A 27,947-nucleotide genomic window follows, 5' to 3' on the forward strand; every position below is an offset into this window, starting at 1 on the left:
AGCAAAGTATGAAAGCCTTGGAGTTTAACTTTGGAAACGTTACAATTATTGAATATTAATCAAAGGACTTTTTAAAAACATATTTATCATATTGCAATAAATATTGCTTTGTTAAAACGCAACCAAAACACAACCACTTTAACCAGAATGGTCTCTTTTCAATTTCTGAAACGCTAAGATTAAAATATAATATGATAAGGAATAAAAATTACATTTACTAACAATTCACTTTATAATGAAGTAACATGCATCAAAGGCACTGATAACGAATGCACGAAATAAGCATGTCTTATAAGACAATAAACTTTCAATTAGATTGCTTATGCTACTTTTATATACAATAATGCAATACAATTTTACACACATTGTTTCTAAAAATAAAAAAATTTAAGCACACAAGGTAAAAAGAAGAAAAAAAAAGTTAAAAAATCTAAATAATTGTTTCCACCATTTATTTCAATGATCGTTATGAATTATCTGAGTTCATATCACTTGTACATGGTTTCAAATCTGAAATGAAACCAAAACATTTCCGGATGATACCACTGAGTGTTAAGGCAATACAAAGAGTTCGCCATGTGCAGTCGTAAACAACCCAACATGCGATATTGCTCGCACAGAAAATCGGACGATCACACCTGCAGAAGGCATTTCATTCGTGTCTAGAACTATTTCAATTCGTGTATCAACTGTTTCCTGCCACTGCACGAGATTCCCTTCTCCACCTTCTGCCAACCTTGCCGAAACTTCAAAGTAAAGGGGATTACTTGAAACAAATACGTTTTCCCATGACGCAGAGGCTGTTGATGTCTGTTTTATCCAGTTTGTCTTAATTTGTGATCCTGAAATCAATAAAAGTGGGAAAACAGTTATAACCTGGATGAAAACAACAAGAAAACAATACAGCAACAAAAAATAATTCATTTACAAAGAGAAAAATCAAAATGGAAATGCTACAAAATTGAAAGGAAAGTAAGCGATTGATGACTGTCCAACGCATACCAGTAATACACCAATTTTGAAATATTTCTCCAATACTGAACTTTAACAATAGTCGCAAATACTTACCCGTGAGACTTGGTGGAACAGTGACTAAATCGAATAAGCTGGATCTTTTCTGGCTGTACATTTTAACTTCATTTATACCAGTAACAGATACAGTGTATTTTCCGTCCATCATGTTAAGTCCTGTGAATTTTGCATAACTGTAGCCAGAAGATGAACCTTCTATAATATCTGACGCCGACACATTTTCTCCATCAAGGGCAATCTAAAAATATAACCTGTTTTCTAAAATCACTTAAAAAACATTAATATTAACAAGTTACTTTAAAATCTAGATAAGGGAGAACCATTGCGATTAAGAGAGCAATGATAAAAAAGTATAATAAATAATAATAATAATTATAGTAGTAGTAGTAGTAATAAAAAAAATAATAAAATAAGTAAAAAAGAAAATAATTAAATAATAAATAAATAAATAAATAAATAAATAAATATTTTGATAACTGCAGACGCTGTTCGACTGAGTCTGTTCCTAGAGATAATGAAAAAGTTCAATATATAATGCCACCTAGCACCGGCTTAAGTAGTATTCAATCTTTAACACATAAGAATTGTTATAGATCTTTTGTCAGCGTACGTCATTGCCAGTAACATTACTAATTATAAATATTAACACTGGTAAACATATTGTGTTCTGCATTTTATGGAAAATTAAACATTAGTGACTTGCATTGATATTTTAACAAACTGTAATAATGAAATGTACCATATAACTTTCTACGCCGTCATCATACTTAAAGCCTGTCCATCGGAACCGAATCTCAGTCTTGTTACCATGGTAATGACCTCGGGAGTCGTACTGTGTTGCTGAAGTTGTCAGGAGCTCTAACATCACATCATCAACGGATGGGGGTGCCTCAATCATTTTCACCCCATCAGATGAACATGTATGCGTTAATCCAGCGCCATTTGTGCACTTAACAGTAGCATACATCTTTTCATGTGGTATACTGGTAAAAAGTTTGGTTGCATTCTTTTGATCAGATTTGATTGTGACATAGTTCTGAACTGACGTATCACCCTTGGAAACTCCTATAAAATGTAGATTACTCTTTCATCTGGTATTACTTTGAAACATTGTTTAAAGCGACGTCAAATAATACATTACAGCAACAATAACTTCAATGTGACATAAAATATAAGAACAAGAAAGAGAAAAAGACACTATTATTTATATAAAAAGCCCAACATTTTTATCTGGTATCTACCTAATGCCCAGGAACACGTCTCTAGTCCAGACTCAGGATCTGATACATCCCAATGGAAATCCATTTGAAGCCCTCTTATGAAATCAAAATCTTGTCCTGCAAATACAATGGCTGTTAACCCTACCATGATATTGAACTAATTTAAAATTATTAATTTTAAAATTTACATCTTGAATATTCTTAGTTTTAGCAAAAAGCAAGGAGACATTTCAATCTTAAAATTACTAACTCATTTCACATTACTTAAGCATAGCTTCGAAATTTTCATCGTTTAGTCTAAGAACAAAACATCTATACACTATTATGAAATTTAAAACAAATGACCAACACGTAAAAAGTAGTTTATTCGTATATAAAAGTATTTAAAACGAGTATTTAGAAAACAGTTTATTTGCAGACTAATAATATCCTTTTTTGATCAGTACCAAGCATTTTACCTTCAAACTTACCAAGTACAGGACCATCATTTACAAACTGGCATTCAGGTTTTGTAAGGTCGATCATAATTGGATCTGAGTAGCTCACCGTACGTAGTCCCGCAGCATTGATTGCAATAACTGTTATATATACCACAGTGTCGTGTTCCAGTCTAAGAGTGTTGTTACTAGCAAACGTTTGTCGTCCAACATTAACAAATGTTTGTAACTGAGTACCGCCCTTAACAGTTCCTGAAGGAAATATTAAATAAACCAACATACAATTGCAAACATTACACAAGGAATACAATAAATATTAATGTATAAAGGATTTTCAAATGATATACAAATATATTTTGTCACAGACTTAAAATGCTTTATTGAATTTATGTCTAGAACAAGGAGATCCCCCAACAAAAGAAAACTTTAAAATTATGTTTGTTCATAAGAGTAAAAAGAAATTAAATCACCAACGTTCCTGCAACCGCTTAATTGGCATTCTGGCATTCGATCTTCAACACTTAAGGTATTAGAATTAATGAACCGAAGGACCAGAAAGGTTGATTAAATCCCCCAAGTGATTTTGTTAAATTATAAACCATATTTCAAGGGAATGCAAAAAATGACAACCTTTGAAGTTCACTAACAAAGCAAATTATAGATTGAGGCTATTCATGGACGGCAGTAGTCAATACAAATCACTTTTCACAATCGTAGCACCGGCTTAAGCAGAATTCAACATTGACAATATTACCGACAAGATTTATGTTAAAATTGAAATATTACCAATAGCCCACATGTACTCAAGTATATCAGTTTCTGGATCGATGAAAGACCATTCCGCATGAATTGATGACCAATCATGAACGAACACTGTATGAATGTTGACATGTCCGTCTGCCTCGTCTGTTTCATTCGTAGAAACTTCACAAAGTTGAAACTCAATCCCGTCTATAGCAAAAGCGGAATTTGTTTGTACAGTTCCAAATTGTACCATGGATGTGTTTGTATCCAAATGGAAATAGTAAACATGTTTCTGCCATAAGTATGTATCAGTGTTAGGCTTGCTGTACATCATGAACACGTGTCTTTGTTCATTTACCTGGGTGTAACCTTCCAAAGCTGATAGGTGCAACATTTTTGATGGTATAGTTGATGTATGGAACACCAGTCTGCAAGAACATATTACCAATGATATTACCTTTAATGTTAAAGACGAAAAACAGAGTATTTTTGTTTTGTACAAAACAATATCAAAAATAAACTGGACTTTCAAACAAGCAATGTAAGCTTACATTGAATATTTCTTAAATGCTGTGGAGTTATGACGTAAAATTTTTAAAAATAAAATAACGCAATTAATGATACAGTATAAAATAACCTGTATTTGCCTTGCGTTTTGGTATCAACTTTCTGTGAGATCGAACCCTGTAGATGTAGTTTTATAGATCCGTGCTGTGCCATATTTGACTTCTCGAGAGTAACGCAAGTATCTCGAGCCAAATCCCACTGTGATTCTGTTATATTATCACATATTGTAGAATAAGCCTCAAAGTTCAAAATATTTTCAAAAGATGCGTCAGATAAGGAATTTGGTTGACATTCAATGCGCTTTACTCTAACAGGAGCTGTCGTGTCAATTATTACGCCATTTGAAGACACAAGCTTAGACACGTGTCCTACAACATCACGAGCCCTTACCTCCCCTCGAACAATGCCACCTAAATTATTAAAGTACTGTATACTGAATAAAATGTCATACATTACTGCAGTACGTGTCGGGCCGTTCAACATTGTGGGTTCGCTTCCCGCCAGGGACTTTGGATCTTAAAATGTAAGGTGGCTATCCAGCTAGTTTATTGTATGTCGGAGGTTATACTCAGTTACCCGTTCGTACCTGAAAAAGGGCACATAGGGGCAAGCTACATATGGAACATTGCCAAAAGACCTCTACTGTGTCAGTTTCAAGCAAAACCCAAATAAATGAAATGAATTACTAAAAATATGTAGTTTTCATTAAAACGTGAGCTTGTTATGTTAAAACTGACTTTAATACGCATTTCGAATTTGAAAGAATGGAGGTAATGAACATGTCTTGATGCTATCAATTGTAATTCCTGATACATAACTAAAACTTACCATGTTCTAGAGGACTTTCAGGATAAAACTGTACACTTGTTGCAATACCAACTGGTGAAAGTGGTTTAATATCACATTCCCCTGGTAAATCACCCGAGGAAATACAGTATTCATAGTTTTTGATACCAGATTCGGTATCAGAGAATCCATGCCAAAAGGACTGTACTCGGTCGGTGCCACTTGTAGCGTGTTTGTCTAGTAAAACTAAAAAAGTACGCGCATATATAATATCACATTAAACATGAAGAAATGATGATTTTGACTATTCAAAGTTTATAATTTAATATGAAACCAACAAAATTTACATAATAGAATTAAATGGGAACATAACAATACTAGCTAATATTCTAAGTAATGATATTGATATGACATTAATTGTTGCATGCTTCTTGATCTATTATAATAGTTATAAACATTTGTAGTGTAAGTAATTTTCAAAAATGCTACTTCTTAAATAATAGTTAAAACATAAGAAGCGGCACATGTCACTGATTTTATAAATTGGCAAAATATCACAGTTATCATATACCAAGTCCATCCATGACTATCCCTGGAGATGGTGGATCTACATCAAGCATAAATCCATCAGATATCTCTGTGGTATGTAGACCAGCTAGATTATATGCCTGCACTATTGTGTAGTATTTCGTATTTTCTTCGTATTTTAATCCAGTTATGTTGTAGCTTGTCAAAGGGGGCTGCAGGTTCTTTGTTACCACATGCAGGTCATGACCTGTGAAAACATTTTAATAAAAACTGCTCGTGGTTTGAAGTACATATCTCATAATTTTAATCTGCATTATTATATATGTGTAAAAACAATTTATAACATAATTTTATAATTTTGGAAATTATTGTTGAAACTCCTTTAATTTATTCATTCTTTTGCACTCATTGCACTCACAAGCTGTATATGAGAAATACGCAATAGTGACACTTATTTCCGACAACCATCCACATTTACTAATAATGTTTAACAATGATTAACATTATCAATAATTTGTTATATAAGAAAGAAGTATACAATTTCATTTACCCCCTGGATGAGTACTTATGTACAAATGATACTTTGATATTTGGCTTGCAAACTTTCCCGTCCAATCAGCACGGACTTGAGTTTTTCTTGTTATAAAATCAACGTCCCTTTTTGACTCTGTAGATAATTCCTTCACTGATCTCCCATTTGTAACAATCGACAAAGGGGGTGTGTGGGATATTGTTAGACCATCACTTTTAAATATCGCATACGTATCACTGTTGTACCAGGCTCGGACAAAGACTGAGTAAGATGTATGTTCAAGCAAAACAGATTTCTCTGAAACAATAAAACTGAACAATAAACCCCCATTTCATATTCATTCATTTCATTTCATTTCTATATATGTTACAAATATACGTTGTTTTATTTCATACTTGGATAGGTACTTTTCCTTTTTTCTTCACTTTAGAAATGTATTCATAAACGCATTGGTTATTCTTCACGGATATATCAATAACTTTAAGTTTTTTTTATTTTGAGATACCAATTATAAATGTATCGTCATTCCTAACATTTGCTGTGATCGCAAATACAAGCTCAGGAAGAAAAAAACATAATTGCTTATTTAAAACTGTGAAGAATAATATATTATATTACAAATAATCTGTTTTACCTCTATCAACCGTGAATACGATATCATTGTCATGACCTATTTCATGCCACACGTTTTCCTTTATTTTATCAAATACACCAATTGGATTGTCAAAGTCACTTTCACCTACACTCCACTCGTACCTTTAACCAATTAAGGAAATAAAGCAATTTATAATCATCAATACCATATTGACTCTGATCCTAAATACGTGTAAGTTTTTTGTTATTTAGTTTTGATCGTTCTTTATCAACGCTGTTTACAGTACTGTAACAAACACGTTTTACTTAAAAGTTGAACAATTTGAACAATTTAGTTTTGAATTTATACAGAACAGTTTATACACAATATATTTTCAGTCACAGTCACATTGTGTAATATAATTTCATTGATATAACTTGCACTTATGAAATAAAAAGTTAAGTGCTAGTTGTCGCAACATAAAGTAAAGAATAGTACCATAGTGGGTTTTTGTCATCGAGCCGTGCAATTCTCCATTTCGCAGCAAGTATACTATTAAATGGTGAATGAAGAGGGTGAGGGTAATTGTCTGGAAATCGTAGATCTAGATAGTCGTCAACTTCAATATTTGTATTGTTATTATCTGATGGAGGAAATGAAAGTTTATAAATTTAAGAAATATTGCCAGTATCAACAAACAGCTAATCTAGTTATTGTCAAAATCTTCTTCCAAATAGAAACCATTGTTTCTTAAATCTCTTATAAATCAATCAAGTATTTTAATTTGAATGCACACTACAATATTAAACTTTATGATCTTTGTTTTCCTTTTTTTGATATAGAAACAGAAAATAAAATAGAAAAAAAGAGAAAAAAAGAGAAAACTACTGCCTACCTGAGCCACTTATATCGTTACACTGTTTGTTACTATGACACATCTTACCATGTGGTGCGCACACGCAATGTCCTTCGCACGAAAAGCTTTCGCATCTGCGAACCAGCTCCATTATGCCTCCAAACAGCAAATTAAATTGTGAATGGATCATTTCACTTGTGAGTCCAACCTGTCAAAATCAGTTGATCAATATTAATTTATTAATGATATCTTGAAAACACTACTTTTAAAATATCCAAATAAAACTAAAGTAAAAGAAAAAACAACAAAGCAATATGAAACTATAATTTTCCATATTTACCAAGCATGTAGTAACCATAGTAACATACCCTTTAAATTGTGGTATTTGTGATTAAGTCATCAAATACTTGCATATATAAACCCTTATACATGTATTAATAAAATACATAAAATCGTTCATGTAAAATAAAACAAAATCTGCATCCCAAAGCTACTATAACTATCTAAATAGCATATCACCTATATCACTAGATATATCATTATCTTAAACAATATAAAACCCTATATTCAATTCCTTTGATAAAGGTCAGAGGGCAATATAATGATTTAAGTCATTACGTGATTTTTTGCTGTAACACTTATGTAGACTGTCATGTTTTCTCTCAGCTTTTGTGTATGAAATTTGAACATTTGAACTTTTCCATCTTCGTGAAACGTTGCATTTATATCATGGTTCACAATCATTGGTGTATAAGGCACCTATTGATTGATAAACAGTTACATATTCTTTATAACATATAAAAACTGTATTATACGTTACGTACACATGTATAATATATTCATGATAAATTTTCGTTAACACAAAGAGTATATATTAGTATTACCACAAACATGGAATTCTGAATGAAGAAATTTTTTCTTATGCGTACTATAAATAACAAATTGACAGTACCGTTGAAGCGGCAGATGCAATATTTTTCTATCATATGTTGTTTGACTCGGTAAACGCCCGTGCATATCCTTATATTCGAGCCTTTGGACACACAGAAAAAACACGCATTTGAAGATTATAAAATCCCTTTTATTTATAATGAATAAAACAATGGGTGTAATCCTATACCTCATTCAAATCATTGCCCATAAACTGACTACCAAAGTTAACGTTATATGAATGAATATCTGAGTGTAAATCCTCAAAACCGAGCCAAGCCAGATTAATTGATATGGGTGTCCACTTCATCCAATCTTCCGGTTGTCTGTCTAAAGCTGCCGCGTGGTCAGTATTGATTGCAAAAGTTCCTGAGAATTGATAGTGAATTATTCTTTATAAAAAAGGTTTTTGTCAGATTTAACAACTTTGTAATGTTTAACGAAAGAGCATGATCGGCACTGCTAGCTATTCAGGCAGTGCATATTTCGAAAGTTTCCCTAAACTGATAAAATAGTATTGTCCATATTGTAAGATGTATATAAGCTTTTTTAAGACATAAATTGGGCCAAAACATTTAGAGAATTAGAATTTTCTGGTATATTACATGATCCCTAGATTACCTGGTGTAGGTCTTGTGCTATCAACAAGTATATTAGCAAGTGTTGATTTGGAGCAGAGATTAGCACCATTACAGGATACCAATTTGATGCAATAGAAACTTCCATCGTGAAAATCAAGATCGGTGAATGTGTAGTCTCTAACAATACCATCAATCTGTAATAACAGACAACTTAAAATATATAAAATTCAAGAAGTACACACGTAATTGCTTTAAAATGTAAATTTGATAACTAATCTACTATACATTTCTAGCATTTTTCCATACGATAATTATGTAATTGCAATGGTTTGTTACGCTAAAAAGGACATACAATTTCTAATAAAAAAGCTTCATATTTTATAATTATCTATTACACAAACTTTTCTATGTCCAACGTTTCGAGGGGTTAAACCCCTCTTTTTCAAGGAGTTTCTGTTTAAACAGAATGTTTAAAAGTTGGAGACAAAACAGATTGTGTAATAGATAATTATTAACAAACTGTTACCAGAATGAATTCATATATTATTCTTTAATTTTCTTAAATACCTAATGATAATTATTAACCTTTTTTCTTGATGGAAAGTAATGATTACTAATAAAACAAGAAATATATTTTCATCTTTTCCAAAACAGTTTAAATATAGTACTAACTTTAGTAGATGACAAATTAAAATCTCCACCCATATGTGAAGATATAGAAAGATGTTGAGTTTCAATGAATGATTCATCGTCATTGACATCCCAATACACCCTCAAGGTTGTTCTCGACACAGTTGTTCCGTTTTTGATCGTCCCGATCGATGACATCGTTAAATTTGTTTTGAATATTGGCGGTGTATCATCAACGATAAAACCATTCGACGTGGCTTCAACATACATTCCTACGAAAAGGAAAACAAGATGAATGTGAAACGACTTGGTGATTAAGGTGTCTATCCCTTCAACCAGGGATTTTTTGTGAGAGCTTAACAGGGTTTACGACCATGATTCCTTATATGACACATTACTGGTTTAGGCCCAGGACGCGGACTTGAGAGATATTCAAGCTTTCACCACAATAGAGCTAAAACAATAGGTTTCAAATAAAACACGATAATGTCTAAACAATCTCTAGCAACAATTAAAAAAGTCTATTTTAAATGAAACAGTTTCTTTGGGTATTTTAATTATAAGTTACTACAACACAGATATTTGTCACTAACAAGCTAATCGAAGGTCTATGATTTCACTCCGGCGCCAGTTCATCGTCATTGAAAAGTTTCCATTTTACTTTAAACAATAAGTTCAAATATAAACCAAACACTATCGCATGTTTTCTAACGCAGCCAAAGCAATACATTCTTGAAGTAAAATATAAAAGTGAATTATACAGGCATTTATATCTATTTGTCAAAGTGTTTTGAAATCACAAATTTAATTTAAAATATAAAGTCATATATTCATTTTATAGTCTATGACTTTTGTCTAAAAATGTAATGAATATCGCAAAATTATAAAGAAGGCACATGACATAAGATTATTCACCTGCTTTATTATAAGCACGCACAGTACAGTAAATGCGAACACCTTTCGGCAATGTCTTTTTATATTCTGACTGTAGATCAAAAATAAAAGCCTCTTCATGCCTGTGTACATCATCAGCAGGTATTATATTGTCGCCACCTTTAGTTGTTCCTACTCTCCATACATAGTGTGATATATCCGACTGTGGGTCTGTAAAACTGTCCCACTCACAGCCGATATAATTCCTGGTGTATAAGAAATAGATTTACATACTTACCTAACATAAAACCGACCAAGAAATTATGTATTCGTAAGTTAAAAATGTTCATGCTTCAGAATAGTATAAAATTGTTTCACTGAATGCCATGTCATTTGCAATTAGTTTCATAAAAAGCGATGCACGTTATTTGGTACATACTTATAAATTGTATTGTGTTCCAGACTGTTCACGATAGGTGTATTCATAAGCATTTTGTTTGAATTCAAACAAGCAATTCTTTATGAATCTTTATGAAATAAAAGACAACTAAAAGATTATTTAAGCACTTTGAGATTGCTGTTAGGAGCCTCATACTTTGTACAATAGTATTGACCTTAAATCCGTAAGTATATTCATATACAATATTTGTTTAACATATATTAATATATATAAGTATCGAATTCATTTTAAATATTCAAACCTAGATGCTTGATACTGTAACTCAGTTTCTAATGGCCCGTCTGTCAATATCCCACGTATTGGTGGAGTTGAATCTACAACAAAGCCATCTGATGTCGCAGATGAACAAAGTCCAGCTGTATTACACGCCGTTACAGTCACATAATAGTGAAGTCCTTCCGACAGTTGTAGAAATGTAAATTCAATACCTGCAGGTAACAAACCAATACTTATGCTGTCGGTTTTCATGTTATTCTTTTTATTTGCAATACTTCATGTAGTTTCATATATAATTATACATTTTTAAGAGTATAATGGTAGTCATATTCGATGTTAGGTTTGAAGACTATCAACTTTGTGTACATTTATGTAAAGGAACAAATAATTTCATCATAAATATATGAATTACGAATTATCTCACATTTTTAATAAAAGTGTTTTGTAAGCCTTATAATAATATGTAATTTTGCGGAATAAGAAAGAAAAAAAACCAACAACAACAAAAAAAAACAAACAAACAAACAAACAAACAAACAAAAAAAAAAAAAAAAAAAAAAAAAAAAACGAACGTGCATGTATTGATAAAGAAAAAGGCTATACCTGTTATAATACCAACAGATTGTTTAACAAGAACATCTTCACAATCTTTACAGGATCCAATATTCACAAAATATTCGACCATCGTGCTATGTGGGTCGAGGAAGCCTTTCCAATGAGCTTTTAATGTTGAATGGTTTTCTATGTAATCAACATCAACACACGAACCATCTATTCCAGGAGGACCATCGTACACCTTACCAGGGACCGGTGGTGTTGCTTCCACAGTAAATGCCCAAGATGACGTTGTTGCGTATAAACCAGCTTTGTTATGGGCCTGAGCAAATAAAACCATTATATCTTACATATGTAAATGACATTTCTCAGTCTCTCAATGTCTTATACTTAAACATTTCTAAATGTCTACATTATCTTTATGTAATTTTCAAAAAGAATGTTCATAATATTTAAATTTAAACATATCACCAATTATAGATTAAATAATATTTCATTTAAGTTTGGAAAAAACTTAACATTCATAATAACCCCTATTAATAGTTTACCTTCACAGTGACAAAGTATGCATGACCTTCCTTTAACATTAAAGGAGTGCTTTCTGGAGTTTTTGCACACAATTCTTCTGTATCATCAAATGAAAATACATCATCATATCCTGCATGTGTACCTACAGCCCAACTATAATGTGAGATCCCGCTCTCTAAATCTACGAACACATTTTTCCAACTGAAACATAATCTTATTTTGTAGTCAGTAACATAATTAATTTTAAAGTAAACTACCAAGAGTGTATAACATGTGTCAAATAAAATATCATTTCTCATTTGAAAAAATTATTTCTCATTATCTTATTTTTATGTGATGATATACCTTTTACTGTTGTCATCACACAAATGCTTAAAGTATCTATCACATTCGGTTTGTAAATTTGTCATTATTAGCATTTAAAATAACATATCAAAGCGGAATATTTTTACCATGCCTCCACAAATTCCGTGTCAGAAATATGCCTTGATGGTAAAGTGATGGTGATATTTGTTAGTTGTGGCGGTGTTGTATCTACTTTTATCCCTTCTGACATTGATTTTGAGAACTGACCCGTAAAGTCGTAGGCTATGAGAAAAATAAATTACAAACAAATGTATTGGACATATAGATATATGCATTTTAGTTATCGCACATACTCGTACGAGTATCAATAATCTAAACAGCAGCGACATTTGCTGTATTGCCTTGTATGTTTCACCTACCAGCCCTCAGCATTTTATTTATGTCAAGATAAGGTAGGACAAATGCCAATTGGATAGAGGGCACTGGACTGTTTATTATTTAATCAAGATAGATAGGCATATAAAACTTTCATAAATAAATAACATGACATAAAGTTGGGTCTTTTACGTTTACAATTTATGGAATGATTTTGTTTGCTTTTGCCAATGTTCAAAATGAAAATCAAACATAACAAAATATAGGAACAAATGTCTTTAATTTTAGGTAGACTAGCCACATTGTTAAAGATGCTTTAATCTTAAAGTAACATACAAATGTTTGAAATAGAAAACATGATATTAAAAAGTTGTTACCAATTACTGAGGCAAAGTAAGTGTGTCCGTTTTGTAGCTTAAGGTCATGGAATGTCTTATGATTTGTTAGTCCAACATCTGTGAACGGTTGGATGTCTTTACCACCTGAAGCAGTTCCTGAAAAAAAAACTTTTATTTTATACCTATATCGTTTGATATATCGCGCAGGATATTATTCTTATGTTTGAATTAACAGTATGAGTGTTCACAAGTTCACAGGTGTAAATTCGGGTGAAAGACGTATTTAATAAGGCAATCACTTACGTATCTATCAGAACAAAATACTTTGAATAAATTCAAAATTATGCCACCAACATAAAGACCAAATGCAGAACACATATTAGATAAAAAAACAACCTAGACTAAACGATTTCAATGTGACTGTAAATTGAAAACAAAGAGAAATAAAATACAGATTATACCTAGAGCAACCTCAAAGTGTGTAATCCCACTGACATGAGCAGCATAACCCTCCTCTTCAACATCTGTGAATGAGTTCCAATGTACTGATAGCTCAGATATTGATGTCTAATATGAAGGGAAATAAATATATTCTTCTTACAAATTGTTTATGATAGGTAAACATTATAAAATAAAATCGACTTCTACACAATGAATACGGCTGATAATTTATCAAAATCAGAAAGGTTTTGTATAATATGATATAAAAATACATACACAGACGCACGCAGATACGCACACATACACAGCAAATATACACATTACCATCTTCAATCCTATCAATGTTTGATACTGAATACTATTTGAGCCGTAGCCAGGAGCTTGCACAATGTTACAAATTTACATGATCTCACATCTCTAATGCACCGACGCCATCAAAGCGAGTTTGCAATGTTCATATAACTTTGTTGGGACAAATGCTTCCGAGGGATCACCGTTCTTCCAGATTTTAATTTTATGTTGTTGATTTCGCTGTTGATTCCATTGCTTCTGAGGGATAACCCCATCCATTTTCATGAGTTTTAAAAAACAAATTGTATAAAAAATGCTACAGCAGTATTCTACTTCGCTTTTGAGGAGTATTGCTTGGTAAAAATCATACCAAATAATTTAGTATCTATAAGATTACAGACTCTTTTATTATACATAGTGTGTAAATCACCGATTTCTGCATTCGTGTATTATAGTGAAGTGTATTATACAAGTATGATTAACATTTCAAAATCGATAAATATATAGCTTATAACGGAACGAACTTTTAAATTGGAAACAGACAAAATACTGAGGTTTCATTGATAAAAATACAGTGAAAACATTTTTTTACTTGAAATAAGTTTTCTTTTTCGTTTCCTATCCATACATCGGCTGCAATTGGTGGCGTAAGATCAATTGTAATTCCATCGCTACATTCATCAATCTCTTCTAGTTCTTCGGTCCAAAACTCATGTTCTACTTTCGATGCATTAGCATGAATACAAAATATATAGCGTTTACCATGTGTAAGTTCACCAGAATTGAAGCCGACATTGATGAATTCGTTCTCTAAATGGAAAAATAAAAACAAATCATATATTGTTCTTTTGGTTTTGTCAAAGAAAAATTTTCAAATGAATGATTTCTGCTGACATATTCCGGTATCTTACAGGAGATATATAACGTATGTTGCAAGCATCATAAAATGTTATTTTAAAACTATTATTTGATATTGAAAAAACTATATAATTACAAACCTGTCTTGCCACATTTGATAGCATCAGGATGTTCACATGGGTCATCCAGACCTAACTTCTTTGACCGATCGTAAAACACAGTTGGATCATCCACATTTACTAATAATACGGCCCATACGTATTGAGAGTGCCTAGATAAAAATGATATAAGTACTTATACATTTTTTTCACTTTTTTCACTGTATTTCTAATAAACTTAATTATTCAAATAAGGTAGTATGTTCATATTAAATATATTTTTATTCATTTTATAACACATATTATATAATTATGTAAATAACCAACAAAGAAATGCCGCATTGAATTGGACTGGACTCGTTTACCTTAATGTTGGCCAGACTGCACATAAAATGTTGCAATACGGGGTATAATCTCTGTCAGGCTGTTTCCAAACATCATTTTCAATTAAGAAGATTTCTTTTCCGACATGGTCGTCTTCTGTAAAAATGAAACTCTTTGCTTTTTTAGTTTTTAAACTCTGAGTCATTGCATAAACTCTAATACATGTACATCTGATTATGAACACAATTCAGTTCTTTTATTTATTATTCTGGAAAGATGTTTTAAACTTTCAATAACCCCGTAACGCCTCGAAAAGATCATGATATTATATAAACATATTTTATGATAACGAACATCTCAAACACGTTTTAGGTATATAAATGCTGGTATATTGCATAGATAGAGAAAAAACATGACAAGCGGCTAGTACGACAAAAATGATAATATCGGGTTCCGTTGGAATGATATTGATAATGGGCATTAGTGGTATCATATGAGTCGCATTTTGAATAATTTTTATACTTTTAATTATAAATAAATAATCTTTTTAACTCTTATTCTTATAATATTATGACAATATAAAGAAATTTATTCTTTGCTGCAAATGTTTTAAATGTTCGTTTTCTCAAAAATTTTAGAACAATAAGAAATCATCAAATTGGATATAAATATTCTAAGATCATTGGCCGTTTTACCTGTTGATAAAGGCTCACCGACCGCATCAATAACAGCATTTGTTCGAACTTGCTGTAGATCCTTGCAATTTCTGATTTCCGAAGATGTTGTGGATGATAAACCAGCTTTGGTATACCCTCGAATTATAAGTATCCAACACTTTGTGAAAGCAATTTCTTCATTTAGGTCTATTGTGAAATTCAACTGCAAATAAATTATTATAGAGATTTCAAATGAATATGTCGTATATCTCTTAAAAGGATATATATTGATTCAAAATCATAAAAAAACTTCCGATTCTGTTTTAAAACAGAGAACCGGTGAATTCTAATATGCTGAGCGCGCAAGGAAAGGAAGTGACTGGCGTTGAGCTACATGTCACAGAAATTGAACACCCTTCACCAATTTACTTGACTATGCAGGTGATATTGTCCAATAATAACTTACCGAATTATCATACTTCGATAGCCTATGCGATAGCCGTGTCCATTTTGTCAGCAGTCGACCTAACGCGGATTCATCTGCAAACGCCCATTCATAATGATCAATAACATCTTTTGACTGAGTAAGATCTTCAATATCGGTATCTTTGAATGGTTCCATACTGACATCAACCTGAACAATTTTAATATGCATACTTTCTTTACATCGTATAGCAATTGAAAGCGTTACAAAACCGTGTATTAATTTGGTTTCCTAAACATTATTATAATTCAGTATAAAGATTTACAGAGAATATGTCAGCATTTCATTAAACATAAACAAAGACGTGATTCACGGTATTTTGTATCCTTTTTTCTGGCATTTGGCATATCATGAAGTTATTTCATGTTTCCCCTTTGTCCGGTCCTGGCATTCAGTATATCATGAAGCAAGTTAAAAATATAATAACTTGAACTCTAAGGTGAAATAAAAATGTACCGATGTTGTATTTGCAGTATATGTAACAGTCATATTCCCAGTAACTGGAGGATTTGGAACAACAGTAACACCGTCACTATGTACTGGTTTGAAACAATATTTTCCTGCACAAAATTTCAAAGATATTCTATAAGTTCTGCCAGGGGATAATGATAAACCACTTTCTTCCATGTATGACGAACTTGTTCTCAATGACACATACTCAGTATAGAGCTTCCATATATCTGAAACAGTAAAATTAGTTTTTCTTTTATCTTTTTAATGAGTTGTAAGATGTAAGTACATGTGTGTATTTGTAAGATGTATGGAAGTTCCTTAACTCTGTATGGATAATGGTGAATGAAGAAGGTCAACTTTTTATTGCTGTTAATTGTACTCATCAAAAATTATTTTGTTGTAAATCTTTACTTGTAACTGGAGCTCGTTCCTCTATCGCCCAGTGTATATCACGTAGGACATGTGCCTTATCTGTAGGTATTTCCCAGTGTGCCTGAAGCACATTTGTTGATGCCTGGAAATCTCTATCTTCTTTACATGGTAAACGTTTGTCCTGTAAGAAATATGACAATAACTATAAATTTGTTTGCATTCAACATTTTCAACAAAAGTTATTTTTCATTAGTTGATGAATATGCATATGATTAGAATTTCTATATTTTTTGTATGAAAGTTCATGTACAGTGTTTCATGTATAATGTAATTATATCATAGTCACAATATAATTATAATGCAATTTACCAACTTCCCACTTTAAATTTTACTTTACTAAATAATGTTTTAAGGCATTAATCTTTCGCATAACTTTCATTAAATGATACAGTCATTTTCTGTTCAATGAAAATTATTAATTTCATGATGTAAGTATGATATATAAACTTTACCTCATCATGATGTGACGTGGTCAAGTTGATATCTGAATATTAAATATATAATTCATTAAACATTATAAAATGTGCTTCATATGGACGTCAAATAATATGTAAATAATGTAGATGATAGAAAGAGAATACCATGCTCGTGTCTGATATTACACAATCTTTTTCCGTACCGAGCCTGTTCGATTTTTTTTAATATCAGACACTTGCGTAATATGCGTTTCTTTTTTTAGAATTCAAATGAAACAAAAACCTTACAAGACCCTCTCGACTTTATACTATACCGCTCGCAGTAATATGCCAAGGGTAATATCTATATGAAATAGTCCTTGTTGTTTTTAGTCAAATGTAAGAGAGACTTTAATATTTAAAAACAAATTCGATTGAAAATTTATCATTTTAATATTTCAAAATTGGTAAGAAGTAAAACGATATTCCACTCTCTTCATTTTGTTTCAATATGTATTGATGAAAGTGTCTGATGACGCTGAAGACGACTGATAAAGTTAACTTTATTAGGCATGCACTTTCTTTCAGAAATCAATGTAATGACATGATAAATAATAATACTTTAAAATAAATCGTGAATCTGAAAATATTCAGTTTCTAATCTTAGTAACAACAGAAAATATACACACCACCAATAGAATAATTACAAACAGCACCATCGAGCACCTTGATTCCGCTTATTTCTCCGCCGTCTACAACCACCGTCACCCCATCAGAAATTGCGGTAACATTTCCTGCCTCAGTTTCTGCTATGACAGTTTGGTAATATGTCTAGAAATTAGACATGATAAGAAATAAGCATTTTGGAAATGTTAATAAAATCATTTCAATCAATCAAAATGCCAGATCCCAGTAAATTATTATCTAATATAATAATGCACGTAAAGTAGGAATTGATATTTTTTCATATAAAAATTTGAAAACTACACGGTATAGATGGCAAAGCGAAGGCTATTTCAAGTTACGTAGTTATACCTGATAGGGCTTTAGTTTAAGGCCGGAAAATGTATGCTTATTCCCAGAAACACTGTTAGCACATGTTATGAAGTTTTTGGAAGTAGTGTTAGAAATGCAAACTGTAAAGTTTATATCTTCATGCGGGTGTTCAAAGCCTGACCACCTGGCTGTTAATTTAGAGGTACTTGTCTGATAGTCGATGTCATCAATATCAACAAACTGAAAAAAAACGAAACAATTTGTAAACAAAAACCATAAAACGTTTAGAAAATATAAATATATATTATGTATTATGACTTGAACAATTGCATTACACGTTCCTACTAAATAGTTAGAAATTATCAAATTAGAATGGAACTGCTACACAAGTTTTTAAAACTCATTTGCAAAAATAACTTTACACTGCAAAACATCATTGTCATACTGTAACATTATTTGCCGTGTGATACAAAAATTAAGACCTGTGATATACTGTCGTCAATATCATGAACAATGCCTCTCGATGCCAATTCAATGTTGTGTCTGTATGGCTTTGAGCCAGCCGTCACAAAGTGACCTGCCGTATCTCTTACTTTTATCGTTACAAAGTAGTCGAGTTCACCATGTAAGTGCCATGGCAGTGAGTGCGTTGAAAAAGCTGTACAAGTCTGCTGTGTAAACGATTTACAACTTCCACCAGTGGAAATACTGCTGAATGGAAGAATATCTTTTCCATTTTTTGTTGTTCCTGAAAGAATTGATAATACACTTCTAAAAATGAACAGCTTAGGTTAAAATGTGTATCTTAAAACAATATAATTATATTTCATTCGTAAACAGATTGGATGGTACAGTTTATGATAAATTTCAAAAACCAGATGCAGTAGTGCAATAAAGTCATTGAAAAACAGTAATAGTCATGTGTAATAACTATACAACGAAACAAACATTGCGGGAACGGGGGCCAAATATAAGCGTTATATGATATTTGCTTAATTGAAAAGGTGATTTTTTTTACTATAAAATAATTTTATGCCGTGAATGTGAGAATTAGTATACTAGTATGATATTTGTTTAGGATCATAACTAAATATATGGAACGAGCTGAATGCTCACCTGAGGCTCGCATAATTTAGATTAATGCAACATGTTCAATAAATTCAGTATTTGTCATACACTTATTCAATATTCTCTCTATATATACGTAATATGTTGAAACAAGAAGAAGAGGTTACAAAGTTGCATCCTTTTGACAGAAAAATATTTGGACAAATGAAATAACAATTACACACTGACCAACAGCTACTTCGTATCTCAAGGCATTAGGGTCTCCGTGATCTGTAAATGCATCTTTGTTCCATTTAGCGATCAGAAAAGTATCGCTGTCGGTGTGCTCAACAGAAAGACTGATTTCTCCAGTAAACTCTGGCTTTGATGAGTCATAAACAAATGGTCCAATTGTCTAAAGTATGTTTAAAATATATATATGAATGCATGCAACAATAACTTTTTTATGAATGTGTTAACTAATTATCACTGCTATCTATATTATATGCATCATGAGTAAAAATTAATTGTAAGCAAAATGTTGGTAATTATTTAGATACAACAGAGCTTATATTTTTGTCGTACGTTATAATTTGTTTGCAAATAAAGGAAAATGAGGGTTAAATAGTTAATTTTTTAACTATGAATTTTGGAAATAATACCTTAATGTCTGTGACGGATGATTTTGTAATGGCTTTTATCATGACATAAAATTGTTCCCCGTCAAAAATATCTGGATGAAATAAGCGTATATGCTGATGATGGTGAGAAGAAGTAAAGTCCAAAACATCTGGAAACTTTGACTTCTCAGATGCTATTCCTACTTCATAATCATAAACACTACCAGCTCCAAATGTAACATTCCATGATATATCGATCTAAATAAAAAGAAATCATTAAAACTAAAACAAGCTTTACAGCAATATATCATGCATAATATAAGCAATCGTAATTTAATTTACAAAGAATGTACTCAAGGCTCAAGATTGTGAACATGTATAGACTATATGTGACATGTAATTTCATATGGCAATAAACGATAGATTGTCTAAATTTTGATCTTTTTAAAGACTTAACCTTATAAGAGCCTTCAAGATCATTCAAAAAACGGCTAAATTGAAAATGTAACATGCTTTTTTTTAATAAGCATGTAAATTAACGCTATAAAGCTTTTTGTAAAAATTCAAATTTGAATATAAATCTTTTATTACATTTAATTTCATGTCTACACTGGATATTTATGACATATAAAGTATTTTATGTTAAATATTCTAACTTCTGTAAAGCGTTATAGTACATATACCCTTGAATCAGATGTTATGTAGGAAATTAAGTCTGAATGGACACCATGAAGATTGTCACATTCCTCATCCAAAACAGTTCTACTCAAGCTTCCATTAGAACGTTTATGTGGGTACAATTTTATTTTAGAGTCCGGAACAGTTGTTGAAAGATCTCTGTAACATAAATCATAATAATAAAAGTGTTCCAAGATTTATTTTCAAATTATTCAAATGATTCATAGGCAATAAACAAATCATAATTAATATTATTAGAAAATGTGAAATTATTATTTGAAAAGTAAACACAGAATTTTCCAAAGGGCGATGATCATGTTCAATGTTACATTTTTTGCCTTTTCATGGTCCCCAAAGGAATTTGTGTGTGTAACTCAAGAAAACATTTGATGGAACCAAAAAACCCAACAGAATTGTTAACGGGGATTCGAGGGTATGAAATAAATAAATAAATAAATAAATAAATAAATAACAGGTCAATATTTTAAGTTCTTCCTTTGTAGTTTTAAGAGGGTATTCTGGATCACCCGTAGGGAAAATGCAAAATCGAAATAATTTATTGAAATGCAACAACAAAGTCGTGCTGTACAATATTCAGATTTCTCAAAATTATTACATCATCGTAATCAGAAAAACCTAACCTGCAAGTTTTAGTTGGATTATCAACTTTCTCCAATTCACGGTTTCTATATAAAACATAAACTGTATCATTTAGATCACTCTTGATAAGACCGCTTGCCGTTACTGCATCATGAAGTACAACTTCTGACACTATTGCCGGTAAGATATCTATCGTAACTCCGTCAGAACAAACAGGTTTACTATGACCAAGGGCGTGATTATATGCCATGACTGTGAGAAAATATTTGCCAGGTTTTGGTGCTGTAAACTCAGCTTTACTGTCGTACGTCCAATTAACCTGAATGAAAAGTTGATATGTTTGCACAATCCTTGTGTTCGTATAATGGACCTTTTTTCACTTACAGAAGAAACATACTTAGTCTAATTGATTTCATTGACGACCACAACGGTTATATTATAGGCATATTATCCCTTAAATGCAATGATGAATGATTTTTGTGTAGAATTCTAAGCTAAATCTTACACTTTTAAATCAATGTTTAAATATAACCAAACTGTTGGAATTGGAATCTTTTGATGAGAAATTTAAAAAAACGTTAGATCCTAGAGGCATGGTACTGTTTAAATATGCAAAAGATAGTAATGCCATACTCTTCTGTAGTTCTTAACTAACCTTTGAATGTATATCAAGCTCATTTTCATGTAAACAATGTTGATCGAAGCCAAATGTAAATAACCATACTCCACTTTCTTTGTCAAAAAAGTCATCCCAATAACCTTCAAGCTTTAGTGACTGCTGAAAGTCAACTTCGGGATCTCCAGGTATACCATCGTGTACTCTACCCTCGTGTGGTGGCGATGTGTCGATCGTTATCTAAAAGAATGGATACATAGTTTATTTGCACTTATGAATTTATACACTATTAAAATGTAGAACAAAAACAAAACAAAAATTAATACACAGAATTGTATTCATTATATTTAAAGAAACATTTTGTAAGGGAGAAATAGTATATTATATATTTACATATTAACAAATGGACGCAAGACAGAACTACAGTCATATATTTATTTCGTATTAAGATAAAAGATGTATGGTCCAAATGATCATAAGCATAAAAACAGAAAATATACCCAGCATTAAATTATTAATCGATATATATTGCGATTCGTAACCTGATTGAGTTAAAAACGTTACAGCGCTTTTAATGTTAGGTCATTTTGCACAATAAAATGATTATTCTGGAGAAATATTCTCAGTCCCGTCATGTCAAAAATCCTCAGTGGAGTCTCTTAAATTCATCTTAAGTCGTAAAACGTGGGTATGTCAATACCTTCTTATGTTTGGTGGTTTCTAGTCCAGCACTGTTTAAGACTGTTACCTCGATATAATAGTCATAATCATGATCACCTATTTCTTTACCAAAGTTTAAACCTCCACTACTACCATTAGAAACTGGTGGTTTGATCTGATAATGTCTATGAAAACATCCATTGTACGGAGAACAGTAGCAGTTCGGTCCTCGAGGATACAACCCGTATTTTTGATTGCATTCCTTTAAATCCTGAAAAAATACAGACTTATATGCTTAAAGAAATAAAATTACATTATGAAAAATAAATTCACGTTTCAGTGCAAAGCATACATTAACAAGACAAATATCAACTTTGTATTTTCTTCAGTCAACATCTGTTTTTAAGACAAAATATAAGTACAAATGTAGTGCACATGTATGTGTAAATCACCTTGTTAATGTAACGTTGATATTTACTTGTAATTATTCCTTACCTTAGTTTCGCCCTGCGGAGGTTCGACAGACTGACCATGTACAATTATACTTCTTGTGAAGTTATCAAACAACCTCCATGAAACCTGATGAAGACCACTATGGTAGTCAAACGCTTCCCATTCAATACTTAAAATTAAATTAAATAAAACGTTAGCGAATAAAATTTGTATAGGTAGAGGTATCCCCTTCAAATAACATCAAAATATGGTATTCTGGCTTAAATTGTTTTGATCCGTATGGTTAAATGTTCTTTTTCTTTATAAACCTACTAGGGGAATATAAACCATCTTCCATGTTTGTTCCACGATGACTTATTAAATTAAAATTCTTAACCCGAACAAAAAACAGTAAAATAAAGATAACTTCAACGTGGTTCCATATTTGTATATATATAACAATATTATGAAAGTAAGAAATATATAAATTACGTAAGTTCTTTCAATTCCAATACACTGTGAACACTTATGTTTACTAAGTCACCCTTCGTCAACCATAGATTACGGATAATTGGTGGTGAAAGGTCTACCATGACTGTTACATTGTCTTCAGCATATTCCTTCATAATGTCATATGCTCGTACTGTGTAGGTTAGTTTCTTGCCGTCTACTAGATCTTCATTGCCGTAAACCATCTTTTGAGAGTGAAAATACAAATCTGGGACAGGCTGGAAATTGGTATTTGTAGAGTTTCCTTTGAATTCAATTTGGCGGGCAATTTCATACCTTACCACTCCTTAAACACAATTTACAATTTAAAAATAGATCGCAAAGATGTTATTAATAAATATATAAGTAATAAATAATTGTTAATGATAACTCTTGAAATGCATTTTACATGCATTTTGTAAGACAATATTAACCTTGGAATTATCATCGTAAATGTAATTTGATACTATTTAAAGTATTCTAGAGCTTAACAATTATTGATGAATACATAACGATAATACAAATAAATGACAGTTTGCAAAACGGACACTTCACAAATAAATAAATAAATAAATAAATAAATAAATAAATAAATAAATAAATAAAATAAAAAAAACGACAATAAATCGATAAATATTGATTGAACTTTGCAATGTCGGTACATATACTGTTCTAGTAAATGCCAGTATTTGAACAATCATTTATGGGACAGAAAGATGGTAGGATGAAGAAATCGTAATGACATAGCCAGTCACCTTCAATGTTATCTATTTTTTCAACAGTCCTCAAGGATTTACCATCGCGGTCATCAAGGGATCTTAAAATTTTATTGTCTGCCACAGCATTCAGCCATCCATTGATCGAATGTCTGACATTCCTAAACCTGTCTGTCCAAACGACAGAAATGACGTCATGAAAATGGTTTATCCAGTCGTCTTTATTAGCCTGTAATACTTTTAGCGGCGATCCGTAAGTTTCAACTACAGATACGTTGTCAAATAAAAAAATTCTTCGTGCAGACTTATTATTTCCCGCGCAATCCAATACAAACAATTCAACAGAATGTGGTCCTGCCTCGGTAAGATTAAGTGATATCGACGACTGAAACGAAATACGTCATAATATGATAAACAAACAATGATTTATAAAATAATTTTTATCAACGATCATTATATCAAAGAAAAAATATCAGTTTGAACACAATTTTTTATTAAAAATATGATCTTTTTTGTAGAAAACGTAAGCACAAATGAAAGAGGTTTTCAAACAATGTTCATAATCAATTAAGAATCCTTCAGATTTACCAGAACTCGTATATGAAAATTGACATAATTTACTTAAGTTGAACTTTTACCTGTGGTGATTTGACAGTTGTCTGAGACACTAGATATTTGTGTTTAAGGGGACTGGAATTTTCTGAATACAAATACCAAACGTACAGGTCAAATGTATCAATGCCAGAAAGATCATCAGTCCATCCATCCCACTGCACAGATACATGTGGCTGAAATTTACTTTTTTATTTTAACCATATTAGATTTAAATTATAATTTAAAGTGTTTTTAATCACACCTTAAAATTTTCGTAACCAAAGTCTTCATCTAACTCTTTGAATTTTTATCAATTGTATGATTTGATTTTCACGTAAATATATTACCATGAAAACTCTATTAAAAGGACTCATTTATTTCAAGAAATAACACGTTTTTTTCAATAAGCAAACATGTTCAGCGTGAAGTGACATCAACTTTGAATTGAAATAACAAAATTAATAAAATGGTACCTCCGTAACAAAATCTTCCGTCTGTAAAGCATCTTTTACACAACCTTTGTCATTTGTCTCAAAACAATGGTGGGGTTGAAACATATCAAATCTGATTTCAAGCGTTTCTGTTGTCGTTATTCCCCGAATTTGATAGGTGTTATTAAAGTAGTGACCAATACGTGATCTCTCTTCATAAAGGATTTCTCCGCCATTTTTAGCAGATACCGTAAACTGTATCCTGGAAATTATAATAGTAGCTAAACAAGTTGCCTTTGTCTCGGAGGCTACCTCAGGTCTATATTCTATAAAAAAAAGTCGTGACAAATTTTGGAGAAAGAAAATGACTCCATTTAAACAATGTTGGCCAAGAATCAGAAAGTTGTATAATTTTTATCCAAACCAAAGCGATCGCTAAGTATTCATATACCGCTGCAAGTGGCGAGGTTAGTTAACACTTGTTGTTACCTTGTAGTCTGTGCTGCTAATGTTGTACAGTAGAGACAAAACACTGACGTTCGCAGTGACCTGTCACCAATACTTTATTTTTGAGGTTGAGTCATTGCAAGTTTTATCGATATGACGTAAAATTGTGTGATCGGAATTCAACTTTGACATTTCCTGACCTTAACCTTAAACGAAATGACTACATGGTCATTATTCAATTAGGCCACTTTATTACATCGGTATCATACTCGAAATAACTTAACAGGGTACAAAAAAATTTAACTAGAGGACTAAAGTATTTCACATTTCATTACACAAAGCTTGTCAGTATAACTTACTGTCTTTACTGAAGATAACATTAGATAGAAATTCATTGAAATAAAATGTGCTTACAAAATGTTCAAGGGGGATTGATGTTATCAACTCAATTAAGGGTACAGCCCGTTAATGTGAAACAAAATATTATCATATACTGTAGTATATGATAAATCTACGTTAATGATGGTAATTTTATCACGATTTACTTTGTAAGTTTAGCTTTATCAAATTACTTTGAAGCTTATTGGATAACGATTTGCTTGAAAAATTACATTTTAAGTTTCATATTATCATTAACTGAATTGCATGCATTATTGACAATAATTCATTCTTATTGATTTTGAATCAATCTGCTGATAACGAATTGACAAATGAAATGGTGTCTGACATTTGCTGAATTTTATCATATATCCGGATTATTTTTAAGATTAATACAAACAAACAAGTATAGCGTACTGAAAGATAAAACAGATGTTTTGTTACTTATCCGTTGTTAATCAAGCCAGTAACTATTTTACTTCGCTAAATTGTAATGATCAAGCAATTCTGTAATCGGACTTCAAAGAAGTTTGTAAACTATGTAATACCAAACATTTAAGTAATTGCCGTTTATTATGCCGACAGTAATCTTAAAGCATTTAAACATAAAAACGAACTTATTATCTTTTGAATATTTATGCTGAGCAGAAATATCTGAAAAAAAAAAAACAACAACAACAAACATATAAAGCTATACGATAGATAAATTAAATTGTTTTACTTAAAAAAAACTTTGGCTAACCCCAGACAAACATGAAAAAGATTTTGAATGTCTTAATTTATGATAGTTAAATTTACAAGTATTACTGCGCTTAATACCTGTCTGAATGCATGAAACCTCCATGCAATATGTTTTGCCAATCATTTACACTAGTTATCGACGATTGGGAATCCAATGTACATAGTTCCGGAAACTTAGTGCATTCTGGTGCGTTTAGCCTCCATTTAGCTGAAGCAGAACCTGTTAATAAAAGAAATGCACGTAAAACATTAAAATAAAAGTGTAAGCAGGAAAAAAGATCCCCCCATAAAATGTTTTGAGTACAAATTCCAGTATAGAAACACCCATATTTAAGATTATAGAAAGAAGAGTTTCACACTGGAATTTCTTTTGATTGCGGTTGAAAGTGTTTTTATGTAAGATGTATTTTATCCAATTCTAAAACAAGAAGCAATAATAATTGATTATGTATAGTACGTGCATACGTGCAATCCAATCTCTGATTTGTAGTATTGAATCCATAGCAGTAGGATAGATATAGATATTTATTTTTTTTGCTATTCCAGCCGAATACGGTATGTGATTTTGATAGTATCATAGGTGTACAAAATAAATATTTCTGATCAGGCGTTTAAACGCAGTATGATCTTCTAATAAGTGTATTTAAGAAGAACAATAGAAAATATGTTAGCTACAGTGTCGCAATTTGCTCAAAATATGCATTACCTCTCACCAACGTCAAATGAATTGACATGTATTTTATTCCAAATGAATAGTTCTTTATGTAATTCGGAATAACCGATGGATCAAGGTGTTTGATGACATAATTTGACGAGGCATTTATCACTATGTCAGACCAAAACCCATCATTTGTCCACTTTACCGGAGAAGACGATTGTCTCATTTCAACGAAAACAGCTGGCTTATTAGAGCCTCTCAAAGTTAATACTTGTTTTAATATTTCTGGCGCTTGCTTTGATGTAGCTGAAACATATTTTAAAACGTTGATGGATATACCGGTA

The 27,947-nt window shown here is 31.5% G+C and overlaps 1 protein-coding gene across 1 annotated transcript; it reads right to left on the reverse strand.

Annotated features, from left to right (window-relative positions):
* Positions 1 to 296: 296 nt before the first annotated feature.
* Positions 297 to 27,902, reverse strand: LOC132715333 (uncharacterized). The gene is made up of 48 exons (XM_060698325.1): positions 27,652 to 27,902; positions 27,024 to 27,165; positions 25,422 to 25,641; positions 24,993 to 25,142; positions 24,394 to 24,739; positions 23,642 to 23,945; positions 23,213 to 23,339; positions 22,758 to 22,988; positions 22,097 to 22,297; positions 21,483 to 21,760; positions 20,847 to 21,000; positions 20,206 to 20,421; positions 19,793 to 19,958; positions 18,979 to 19,244; positions 18,536 to 18,736; positions 18,190 to 18,331; positions 17,558 to 17,589; positions 17,085 to 17,226; positions 16,677 to 16,900; positions 16,203 to 16,370; positions 15,776 to 15,959; positions 15,122 to 15,236; positions 14,799 to 14,929; positions 14,393 to 14,610; positions 13,530 to 13,635; positions 13,108 to 13,224; positions 12,502 to 12,637; positions 12,070 to 12,250; positions 11,570 to 11,843; positions 10,992 to 11,178; positions 10,333 to 10,556; positions 9,460 to 9,689; positions 8,828 to 8,981; positions 8,397 to 8,575; positions 7,895 to 8,035; positions 7,316 to 7,484; positions 6,919 to 7,063; positions 6,481 to 6,602; positions 5,865 to 6,143; positions 5,358 to 5,561; positions 4,829 to 5,032; positions 4,071 to 4,410; positions 3,476 to 3,861; positions 2,723 to 2,941; positions 2,274 to 2,369; positions 1,772 to 2,097; positions 1,069 to 1,270; positions 297 to 842 (listed from the first exon to the last, which is right to left on the reverse strand). The coding sequence occupies exons 1-48, from the start codon at positions 27,827 to 27,829 to the stop codon at positions 553 to 555; spliced, it is 9,447 nt and encodes a 3,148-aa protein (XP_060554308.1). The 5' UTR covers positions 27,830 to 27,902; the 3' UTR covers positions 297 to 552.
* Positions 27,903 to 27,947: the final 45 nt, after the last annotated feature.

The sequence above is a fragment of the Ruditapes philippinarum genome, unplaced genomic scaffold (genome assembly GCF_026571515.1).
Source record: "Ruditapes philippinarum isolate M1 unplaced genomic scaffold, ASM2657151v2 ctg852_1_1_1_1, whole genome shotgun sequence".
Classification (NCBI taxonomy): domain Eukaryota; kingdom Metazoa; phylum Mollusca; class Bivalvia; order Venerida; family Veneridae; genus Ruditapes; species Ruditapes philippinarum.

Bases quoted from the DNA above. Each gene is read 5' to 3' on its own strand.
- LOC132715333 (XM_060698325.1), bottom strand. From the start codon at position 27,829: ATGAGACAATCGTCTTCTCCGGTAAAGTGGACAAATGATGGGTTTTGG. The intron at 24,740-24,992 runs GTAAAAGTTCAA...ATTTCGTTTCAG, and splicing joins CAACTGTCAAATCACCACAG to TCGTCGATATCACTTAATCT. The intron at 7,485-7,894 runs GTAATGACTTAA...TGATTTTGACAG, and splicing joins GTGTTACAGCAAAAAATCAC to GTTGGACTCACAAGTGAAAT.